Source organism: Maniola jurtina, chromosome 27 (genome assembly GCF_905333055.1).
Source record: "Maniola jurtina chromosome 27, ilManJurt1.1, whole genome shotgun sequence".
Classification (NCBI taxonomy): Eukaryota; Metazoa; Arthropoda; class Insecta; order Lepidoptera; family Nymphalidae; genus Maniola; species Maniola jurtina.
Window position 1 is genome coordinate 4102015 of NC_060055.1, and position 12409 is coordinate 4114423.

General features: G+C 36.6%; 1 protein-coding gene across 13 annotated transcripts in view; it reads left to right on the forward strand.

The window, feature by feature from the left end:
• The window catches only part of LOC123879025 (probable nuclear hormone receptor HR3), a 156521-nt gene that overhangs the window by 128763 nt on the left and 15349 nt on the right, over positions 1-12409 (forward strand). For all 13 annotated transcript variants that reach the window (XM_045926493.1, XM_045926505.1, XM_045926504.1 and 10 more), the window contains 2 exons: positions 4372-4485; positions 6445-6558. In XM_045926493.1, the coding sequence (XP_045782449.1) occupies positions 4372-4485; positions 6445-6558 (228 nt within the window). The remainder of the gene's footprint in view (positions 1-4371; positions 4486-6444; positions 6559-12409) is intronic.

The following is a 12409-nucleotide window of genomic DNA, read 5'->3' on the forward strand; positions in this document are numbered from 1 at the left end:
TATAAGGAAAAAATCCAAAACCAAATCCTACGAGATAACCCTTTCTATTTCTTATTAAATAAATTCAAAGTACGGGATTGCAATTTTTTATAGCTGAAATTTTTGACGGTTTATTAAAATTGTATATTTTAGACATTGTATAATTGTATATTTTAGATCATAGACCAAATGTCAGCTAATCTAAAAGTGAAACTTGAAATTTTTTTTTAAGTAAAAATAGCGAGCAAACGAGCAGCCAAGTCACCTGATGTTAAGTGATTACCGCCACCGGACATTTGCAGTACCAGAGGAATCGCCGATGCCTTGCCGGCCTTTTAGGAATTTGTTGGTCCGCCCCATGAATAACCCCATGTTGTGATCTAATGGGAACACCGCAGTTGATTCCAAATCCTGATTTTTTTCTTTCAGTGGCTATTATTTTAGTTTTTTTATTTCGTAGGTAGGTTCTTACACGTGTCATCGATTAATTAGTAAATCGATAAAAACATCAAAATGAAATTGTAGAACCGATTAAATTCGTATCATAATAAAACCACTAAGTTATCCTTATGTAATACGTATTTCTGATGATACATAGTGGAAAATTGGTCCCTTAATCTTTTTTTATTCAGATACAAGTTAGCCCTTGACTGCAATCTCACCTGGTGGTAAGTGATGATACAGTCTAAGATGTAAGCGTGCTAACCTGGAAGGGGTTTGGCAGTTTTTATCAACCCTTTGGTTTCTACACTCCAATCCAATCCAATCCAATATCTGATTCCAATGTATATAAGTTTTTCATCACCATTGTCATCTGAAGTCTAAGCCCATCGCCGGCCCACTACTGAGTACGGGTCTCCACTCAGAATGAGAAGGGTCTTGATCATAGTCCACCATGCTGATCAAGTGAGGATTGGCAGACTTTACACATCTTTGAAACATTGTAGAGTCTCTTTTCGGAAGGTTGGAGGTTCAAACCCTGGCATGCATATCTAACTTTTCAGAGTTATGAGCTTTTTAAGCATTTCAATATCACTTGCTTTAACAGTGAAGGAAAACATCGTGAGGAAACCTGCATATAATATGAGAGTTTTAAACCCCCGACCCAAAAAGAGGGGTGTTATAAGTTTGACGTGTGTATTTGTGTTTCTGTATATTTGTCTGTGGCATCGTAGCTCCTATACTAATGAACCGATTTTAATTTAGAGATCGAGAGTGTTCTTAGCTATAATCCAAGAAAATCGGTTCAGCCGTTTGAAAGTTATCAGCTCTTTTCTAGTTACTGTAACCTTCGCTTGTCTGGGGTGTTATAAATTTTTAATTTACACTTGGTAATCCATAATGTTCTCAAAGGTGTGTGAAGTCTGCCATTCCATACTTGGCCAGTATGGTAGACTATGATCAAATCCTTGTCATTCTAAGAGAAGACGCGTGCTCAGTAGTGAGCCGGCGATGATGATGATGATGATGAACACCAAGACAAAATAATATTAATAAAGTAGGTAGGTATGTATTTAACTTCCATCGGCGTGGTTCCCACTAGATTACAACGTGGGGTTATTCAAGGGGCGGACCAACAAATACCTGAAAGACCGGCAATACATCGGCCTCTGATGCTGCAAAATGTTCATGGGCGGTGGTTATCACTTAACATCAGGTGACCCGCCTGCTCGTTAGCTCGCTATTTTATTATCAAGAAAAAAAAACTAAAAGTAGGCACCTAGCATACAGTTCAAATCTATCTTTTCATGTTTTGTCATCATTATAAAGCGCGTAAAGTCACAGGAAATAACTAGTCAACTGTATAATATTAACATCTGTTAAAAATTACGCAACACATACGTAGTAAATTAAAAAAAATACGCCCATCTTGTATCCCGTATACTACCAAAGATGGACACCGCTACCGCTGCATAGGACGGGATCACCGTACCATCTGGCGCTACAAGACAAACCAATTTGAACCCTAATCCGTAGTAATAAAGTATAAAATTCAACGTGTAGAGACTCGCTCAGTACCCACACATGTAAAGAGGAGTCGATGCCCGCGCTCCGACCTTGCCTCTTGGGTCGACGAACTCTAACCAAAAATGGCGTTAGTATGAATTTTTTGAATTTCGAATCGTATTTTTAGGTTTTTTATCGTACACATTTTTATTATGATATATTTTTTTAAACTTTTGGGTGTTTTATTGTAAGCGTTTTTCGTTATGACAAAAGATATTTCGGTTAATAAATAAAATTTATCGGCGGTCAAGGAACTTAGCCAAAATAGCGTTAGGTAGGTATTTATTGTAGGTATTTTGAATTTGTAAATCAAACCGCATTTTCGATTTATTTATTATTTTGTGGGCGATCGTTTTCTTTGGTAATTTTTCTGGTCAAAATGTTTTTTGTATATTTATATAAAGTTTATATAAACACAAAATGATATGAAAGGGATTATTTATGAGTTCTTACGACAATTTTTTTTAATGAAATCCTTTATTTGTTTATTTTATTTATTTATTTATGGGTATTTATTTGTAAGTATGTATTACCTAATGGTCAAGGTCAAAAAATTGAGAATGCAAAATTTCCACCAGTTTAGGCTGTGCATAGTCAGTCAGTCATATTATAGTAGGTACCTCAGGTTTTATATCTTAAAAATAACCTTAGAACTTTGGTTATTAATAGAATCGATTCTACGCACGAACTTTAAGTAGGTATCGTATAACCCTCTCTATTTTCATTTGTAATTCAAATCGATTTTGTAATCGATACTAATTGTTATCGATGTTGAAATCGATAACAATGGAGTACTTTGTTTCGATACTAAAATATGTTTGGGTAGCTACTTTAATTATAAATTATAATACTGAATTGGTATGCACTTAAAATGGCTTTTGGTTTATATTTCTGCTTGATTTGTTCTTCGTCGTTCCTACAGTGTGCTTATATTTTTTACCCGACTGCGGCAAAGCCAAAAAAAGGGTTATGATTTTAGCAGTCTATGTATGTATGTATTATCGATTCTACGTAACACAATAAACATTTGAACAAGATAGAGACCGTCTGGTTGAATTATTGTTTTTGAACAGATTGCAAGTTGGTGTCTTTATTTAGCTTATTAGCTAATCCAAATTCTGACGGAGCTTGCAATCTGTTAAGATGGTTACAAGGTACCTAAGTAACTTGTGAAATCTCTATGATAGGATAGGTTTGTAGGATAAGATGTAATTTTATATATAGATATAATTGTATTATAAGATAGGGTAGGGTAAGGGGAAATGTAAAAGCCTATAAATAATAATACAGCTTTATTTACTGAATTATTAGCTAATCCAAATTCTGACTGAGCTTGCAATCTGTTAAGATGGTTACAAGGTACCTAAGTAACTTGTGAAATCTCTATGATAGGATAGGTTTGTAGGATAAGATGTAATTTTATATATAGATATAATTGTATTATAAGATAGGGTAGGGTAAGGGGAAATGTAAAAGCCTATAAATAATAATACAGCTTTATTTACTGAATAACAAAATGGAGTTTTCATGAAGTTTTGTATACAACTATAGTAGGTACTTTGGTATTATCTAACTAGTTCATTGTTTAATAACTTTTTATTTTATTTTATATTTTATTTTATAATGAAATGCTTTCTTTTTAAATACCTACTTACAAATTATCATAACACTGTAATATTATTTTTTAATTAATATTTTAACATAAATGTAGGCACTTATTTTCTTAATTACTTATCATTATATTTTTGCCATGTACAGTAGAGCCTCGATAATCCGTACTCTGAATAATCCGAACGCCGCTGTAATCCGAACTGGCGACTGCCCCTCTCTCTCCCTTACCGTGACCGCTGATCTTATATTTTGTTACGCAAGAGACCACGGAACAGATTTTCTGTTCCGTGCAAGAGACTGACGAGTCTGGGAATGACGAGTCTTTTGTTGACAATACTTCAGCTTTAAACGTCAAGAAAATTCCTCATTCACAAGCTATTTCAGCACTGAATACTTGTTTAGATTGGGCTGATGAAAATGACTTGTCTTTATCCGAAAAGATGATGCTGCGTAATTTGAGGGACAAAGCCTTTTTTTGGTCAATAAATAGAACCCGCCAAACTAAAATTGATGACTTTATGAATAAGTAACGTATTTTTTGGTTTAAATATGTGTTTTATAGTACCTGAATAAATATTTTTTGTCAAATATATTTGCATTTTTTTTAACATACTGTAATCCGAACGCTCCGTGAGTCCGAATAGAGATATTTTTTGGTAGTTCGGATTATCGAGGCTCTACTGTATATACTTTTTTTTTACTGAACAGCTAGAAAAGGCTATAAATAAAGGATATTAAAAAAAGATTTTAATGTTTTTTTTTCTATTGTTATAGCACAAATCGAGATAATACCATGCAAGGTCTGCGGCGACAAGTCTTCAGGGGTCCACTATGGCGTCATCACCTGCGAGGGCTGCAAGGGGTTCTTCCGCCGGTCACAGAGCACAGGTCGGCTTCAATTATCTATTTTGCTTACTAAATTACCCTCAAATGACTAAAATTGACCCTTCACCACCCCCTGGCCGTTGGTTATTATTAAACTACCCTCAAATGACTAAAATTGGCTATTCACCACCCCCTGGCACAGTGGTTATTATTAAACTACCCTCAAATGACTAAAATTGGCTATTCACCACCCCCTGGCACAGTGGTTATTATTAAACTACTCTCAAATGGCTAAAATCTGACCATTCACCTCCCCCTGGCACAGTGGTTATTATTAAACTACCTTCAAATGACTAAAATTGACCCTTCACCACCCTCTGGCACAGTGGTTATTATTAAACTACCCTCAAGTGGCTAAAATTGACCCTTCACCATCCCCTGGCACAGTGGTTATTATTAAACTACCCTCAAATGACTAAAATTGGCTATTCACCACCCCCTGGCACAGTGGTTATTATTAAACTACCCTCAAATGGCTAAAATTGACCATTCACCATCTCCTGGTACAGTGGTTATTATTAAACTACCCTCAAATGACTAAATTGAACATTCACCATCCCCTGGCACAGTGATCTTTTATGTGGAAAGTCTCAGATTCAATTCCTGGCAAGGTCTGTTTGGGAATTTATACTTTTGGAATTGGTCTGGTCGGATGGAAGGAATGAAAGGAAGGAAAGAGTATACGTGGAATGCGATACTGGAAGGAATATGACAGTTTTGAATGCCATTCAATGTAACTACCGTCACTATAAAGTTCATTTTTCACTATGGGACATAAACTATATTATAGTCCGGTCAAAATAGATATTCATGGGTAATTCGCATCGAACTAAAAGTTGGTATGAATGTTGGGAACATCAATATGAATGAACTGTGAAAAGTCCCCATCGATCCCACATTTGCAAAAAAAAAATTAAAGGTCAAAGTTCACAAAAATGGGTGCTTTGCATTTTCCAGCTAAACGGTAAGTTTTATTAACCCCCGACCCAAAAAGAGGGGTGTTATAAGTTTGACGTGTGTATCTGTGTATCTGTCTGTGGCATCGTAGCTCCTAAACTAATGAACCGAGTTTAATTTAGTTTTTCTGTTTGAAAGGTGGCTTGATCGAGAGTGTTCTTAGCTATAATATTAGTATGGATGTCACTCAGGAAGAATGTAGCTTTCTATTGGTGTAAGAATTATCAAAATCAGTTCAGTAATTCCAGAGATTGCTTCCTACAAACAAACTTATAAACTTTACCTATTTATAATAATAGAGATTGCGTTGCCTGGCCCTTCTGCCATGTTTGAAATCATCATCATCATCGTCGTCGCGTGCCTTCTTCGACACATCATCCGAAAAGCTGCTCTATTTAAAGCCACCTCTTTCAACTTCGAGTGACTAAGCCCTGCCCACCCCCTTATATCGTCTAACAATTTGCGTCTTTAGAGACCTTGAGCTCTTTTGCCTGCAATTCTCCCTTCCAACAATAATCTAGGGAATGAGAATCGTCCTCCTTTCTGTAAATGTCCAAAGAAAGCGAGCTTCCTTCGCATCCATACTATACTAATATTATAAATGCAAAAGTGTGTCTGTCTGTCTGTCTGCTACCTTTTCACGGCCCAACAGTGTAACCGATTCTGACGAAAGATACGCGCACGAAGTCGCGGGCATCCTCTAGTATACATATAATATGAAATACTGGCTGATGCCCGCGACTTCATTCGCGTGGATATAGGTTTTTAAAAATCCCGTAGGATCTCTTTAATTTTCCGGGATAAAAAGTAGCCTATGTGTTAATCCAAGGTATAATCTATCTTCATTCTAATCATTCAGTTCATTCCAGTCAAATCCGTCTTGTAGTTTTTGCGTGAAAGAGTAACAAACATACACACATACACACAAACTTTCGCCTTTGTAATATTATTTTTCAGCAATGTACCTAAGTAAAGCGTAATTATTAACACAGCAAATGGTTTCAGTGGTCAACTACCAGTGCCCGAGGAACAAGGCCTGCGTCGTGGACCGGGTCAACCGGAACCGTTGCCAGTACTGCCGGCTGCAGAAGTGCTTGAAGTTAGGCATGAGCCGTGATGGTGAGTACCCCAGCTTGAGTTCACAGTTTTTTTGAGGTCCGTACCTCAAAAGGAAAAGCGGAACCCTTATAGGATCACTTTGTTGTCTGTCTGTCGTCCGTCCGTCGTGTCTGACAAGAAAACCTATAAGGTACTTCCCGTTGACCTAGTATCATGAAAGGCAGGTAGGTCTTAAAGCACAAGTAAAGGAATAAATCCAAAAATCGTGAATTTGTAATTACATCACTCAAAAAAAAATGTGTTTCAATTTTCAAAGTAAGATAACTATACCAAGTGGGGTATCATATGAAAGTGCTTTACCTGTATATTCTAAAACAGATTTTTAAATATTTTTATTCATAATAGTTTTTGATTTATCGTGCAAAATGTCAGAAAAATTACCCGAGTGCGGAACCCTCGGTGAGCGAGTCTGACTCGCACTTGGCCGGTTTTTTAAATCCATACTAATATTATAAATGCGAAAGTGTGTCTGTCTGTCTGTCTGTCTGTCTGCTACGTTTTCACGTCTCAACCGCTGAACGGATTTTAATGCAATTTGGTAGAGACTTGGGGGACATCCCGGGGAAGGACATAGGCTACTTTTTATCCCGGAAAATCAAAGAGTTCCTAGGATAAAAAACCGATATCCACGCGGGCGAAGCCGCGGGCATTCTCTAGTATAATATATTTATTTAATCAAAGTATGTACCATTGCTTAGTTGTTGCTTGTAATAGTTCCACACACAACAAACTATACTGTCCCACCACGTGGCACAAGGAAGTGAGCGCGGTGTGAATGACCTGTTATCAGCACTGATAACAGTGTTGTTCCTACAATCGGCCGATACCGCTGTTGCGACGGGGAAACGATGTTGTACTTTACACGCATATGAAATTAGTTTGCAATGAGTTTAGATTATACTGTATACCTACTAAACGTTTCAAATTGTAAACCATGCAAACCATACAAGGCGTACTTTTTAACCCCCCACCCAAAAAGAGGGGTGTTATAAGTTTGTCGTGTGTACCTGTGTATCTGTCTGTGGCATCATAGCTCCTAAACTAGTGAACCGATTCTAATTTAGTTTTTTTTTGTTTAAAAGGTGGCTTGATCGAGAGTGTTCTTAGCTATAATCCAAAAAATCTGTTCAGCCGTTTGAAAGTTATCAGCTCTTTTCTAGTTACTGTAACCTTCACATGTCGGGGGTGTTATAAATTTTTAATTTACACTTGTTTAAAACCTTATTAGGGTTCCGTACCCAAAGGTTAAAATCGAAGGCCTATTAACGTCACTCTGCTGTCTGTCTGTGTAAAAAAATAGTGATCTATTTGCAGTGTTACGTGGTAACACAAAAACATACATACACTTCACGTAGATATATAAACTTCACATACGAGTAGGTACCTTTGAAAACATTGTGGAGAAATCTCAGGCATGCAGGTTTCCTCACGATGTTTTCCTTCACTGTTAAACCAAGTGATATTTAATTGCTAAAACGCACATAACTGACAAGTTAGAGGTGCGTGCCCGGGATCGAACCCCCGAAACTCCCAAATGCGAGGCGGATGTCTTAACCACCTTTTCGCTCAGTAACCAAAAAACATTCCAAACAACCGGCCAAGAGCGAGTCAGACTCGCGCACCGAAGCCGAGGGTTTGCACTCGGGTATTTTTTTCGGACATTTTGCACGATAAATCTAAAAATATCATGCTTAGAAATAAAATAAAAATCTGTTTTAGAATGTACAGGTAAAGCGCTTTCATATTATGATACTTATCTTGGTATAGTTATCTTACTTTGAAAATTGAAACAATTTTTTTTTCGTCAAGCAACCTCAAATTCACGGTTTTCGGATTTATTCCTTTACTTGTGCTATAAGACCTAACTACCTGCCCATGATTCTACGGGAGGTCAACGGGAAGTCCCCTATAGTTTCTTGACAGACAGATAACAAAGTGATCCTACAAGGGTTCCTATTTTCCTTTTGAGGCAAGGAACCCTTTTTTTTTTTCACTCTCGTCTGGCTTTTACAATGATAAGCCAATGTCAAGTTTGTAGTTATTTCTAACAAGTTAGCTAAACTATACAAGTATGGACCCCGTCTGTGCCGGCGCTCGCCCACATACGCACGGCACCCCCTTAAAGCGCTTTCCAGTCTGTTTTAACAAAAAAGCACTCCAAAAAGTCACAACACGCGCGCCAGCAAACACCACCACAGACGAAGTCCGGCAAGGAACCCTAAAAACATATCAAACATAACCATCAAAGATTAAAAAGAAACTACAAAGCTGGCTAGCAATGATAAACTTCGTTTTCGGAGCCGGTTAATTAAATTCACTTCTGTTTCGCAATAGTGATCTATTTGCAGAGTTACGTGGAACACAAAAACGTACATACACACGCGCGTTCCGCTTCACGCCTGCATCGTTGCACAATACATAGGGACGGGGCCGTAGCGGATATCGATAAAAAATCTTTGTTTTATTTTTCTTTCTCATACACTTTTAATATGAAGTTTAAGTCAAGAGTAAATAGACAGGTCCTCACTCAAAAGCTTGTAAACACTACGTTTTAAGTCAGTAAAGATTTATTTTCTAGGCAAGCTCGTTCGATTTTAAGCTGCGTCATCATTTATTTTGTTAGCAGGTCTGATTGCAGCCAAGCGCTTTAACATTAAAAAAAAAATTATATTTTTATATACTTCCATACTATATAACATAAAATAGGTTTTCGGTAGGAACTTCATTCCATGAACATAATTAAAATTACCCACATTTGGGTGACGAGACCTTGAAATTTTTTCCCAAAATCGCCCAATGCACCATACAAGTTTTCACTTTAAAAATATAATGAAATATTTGATAAAATTTAACGTGATTTTACTTGTATCGAAAAATTTCAAAACATTTTACATAATATGTGCTAAAAGAAACAAAGTCACTGGACTTATCTAAATTTATTATCTAAAAATTACGTCTATATTGCGATAAATCGAATCAAACCCGAGAATCATTAATTTGCAAAACGAATAAAAAAAATGAATGCTGCAGAATGCAAACTTTAGTGTATCGATAAGTCCTACAAAATAATATCTGTTTTTAAAGTTAAATTAAAATTATTTAAATATATCATTAAAACAGTCTGACTTTTTTAACTCTTTCATTCCATATTTTTATGTCGATAAGTACTACTCTACATTTTATGAACAAGTCTGAAATGTAATTATAATAATTGGATTGTTTCATGCTAATTAAAATAGTAAAAACGCCTATGGTTTGTAAGTTGTAAACAGTCCAAGGTTCGATGTTACAAAACACATATTTAAAAACTTTTTCAAATTCAAATTCAAAATATTTTTATTCAATTAGACTTTTACAAGTTCTTTTGAATCGTCAAAAGCATCTACCACTGGTTCGGAATGCCTTTCCTACCGAGAAGAATCAGCAAGAAACTCGGCGGTTGCTCTTTTCAAAGATTTGATATTAGGTACAAAATTATGTATAAAAGCAATTGAATGAATGTACTTAATATTGTCCTAGTACTCATTGCTGAGGGTCGTCATCTTTTAATCACATATCTAATGTTGAGGTAATATTCATGCAGTGTACTTACTGTAAATCCATTTACATGTGACTTGACTAAGAGTAAGATTTCGTAATGCAACTTAGTTGCGATAGCATTTATATCTTACTAGCTGATGCGACTTCGTTGGCACGGATAAAGATTTTTTAATCTCGTGGGAACTATTTGATTTTCCGGGGTAAAAAGTTGCCTATGTCAATTACAGGGACGCAAGCTACTTCGGTACCACAAATCGGTTAAGCGGATGAGTTTTTAAGAATTCCGTGGGAACTCTTTGATTTTCCGGGATAAAAAGTAGCCTATGTCCGTCCCCGGGATATTAACTAACCCTGTACCAAATTTCGTCAGAATCGGTAAAACTGTTGGGCCGTGAAAAGGTAGTAGACAGACAGACAGACAGACAGACAGACACACTTTCGCATTTATAATATTAGTATGGAAGTATGGATAAATTACTCATTATTAGAAAAGAGAAGAGAGAAATTAAAAATATATACATTTGAGAAGAGAAAAAATGCAAAAGACAAGTTAAGAAAATAAATAAATTCTCAAAATAAATAAATTAGTATCGATTAAATACCGAGTCACCTTAACATAACTATCGATCTATTTGGAGCTGTGACAGGCACATCACTAGCGAGTATGACGCAATGCGTCACTGGTCTCGTTGTATGAGGAGCGCCAGAACACTATATCAAGCGATTATGTGTTTTTATTTATACTCTACAAACTGAAGTAATTATTATGATTAGGTGTTATATAACTACATACTTGCTTGCTCCCGCGGCTTTGCGCGTTAGGATTTAGGTTTTTTTGAAGGTCCCGTTCTTTTTCAAAATCCTTTTTAGCTTAGTAGAGGTCTAGCACAAGCTTAGACCCGCGAATTCGTCCACATATTAAAATTGCCATACCCCTTGCAGGTTAGGTGACTTCCATCTTAGAGATTGCAGTCAAGGGCTAACTTATATCTGAATTTAAAAAAAAACACACACACATACACACACTGCACACACATACATACACTGCACACACATACACACACTGCACACATGGAAACTTTCGTCTTTGTAATATTAGTGTGATTTACATTATCGTATTGCGCAACGCATCACGTCACTTTTCGCTTCGGCTACGTCGTGCTATGCGCACTGACGTTCCCGATTACAGATTATCTATACTAATAAATAAAATTGGAGTGTCTGTCTGTAATTTCGAAATAACTACCTCATATTAAGCTCATATGGTTATTTGAACCATACCAACACCGAATCACACGTTTTTAAAATTTTTGTCTGTCTGTCTGTCTGTCTGTTTGAAAAGGCTAATCTTGGGAACGGCTGAACCGATTTTGACGGGACTTTCACAGGCAAGTAGAGGATTGACCAGGGCCGACACATAGGCTACTTTTTTAACCGACTTCCAAAAAGGGAGTTGTGTTTTTCTACCTATGTACACCGAAATCTCCGAGATTTCTGAACCGATTTGCGTCATTTCTTTTTTAATCGATAGAGGAACTTTGCGACATTGTTTCATAAAAAATTTGGAGTCCAACTCCTCAATCCTGATGGTGCAGGGGATCTGACCAATCCACGCGGGCGAAGCTGCGGGCATCAGCTAGTCATAACATAAAATTCACACATACCTATCTTCCACACCTACAATCTACGGGTTCCGTACCTCAAAGGAAAAACGGAACCCTTATAGGATCACTTTATTGTCCGTCTGTCCGTCTGTCGAGTCTAATATTATAGCTAGAAGGCCCGAAATCGAACCCCGGACTCTCCAGAAGAGGAGGCCGAACTCTTTAACCACTAGACACGGATAACTGATGAATAAAAGATCGGCAAAATTTCTTCACGCATCACTTCTGTTTCACAAGAATTTTCTGGTCATAAGGGTTCCGCCTTATAGGTCACTTTGTTGTCTGTCTGTCCGTTTGTCGTGTCTGTCAAGAAAACCTATAGGGTACTTCCCATTGATCTAGAACCATGAAATTTTGCAGGTAGGTAAGTCTTATAGCACAAGTAAAGGAAAAAAACCAAAAACCGTAAATTGGTGGTCTCATCACAAAAAAAAAAATGTGTTCATGAACAAATAATATTAATTAGTATTTTCAATTTTCAAAGTAAGATGACTATACCAAGTGGGGTACCATAATTAAAATCTGTTTTAGAATGTTCATAAAAATCATAAATAAAAGCCCTTTCATAATATGAAAGGCTACACATATCATTTTAAAATAGATTTTTACTTATAAATAAGCATAAAAGTTTTTGATTTAAGGTGCTA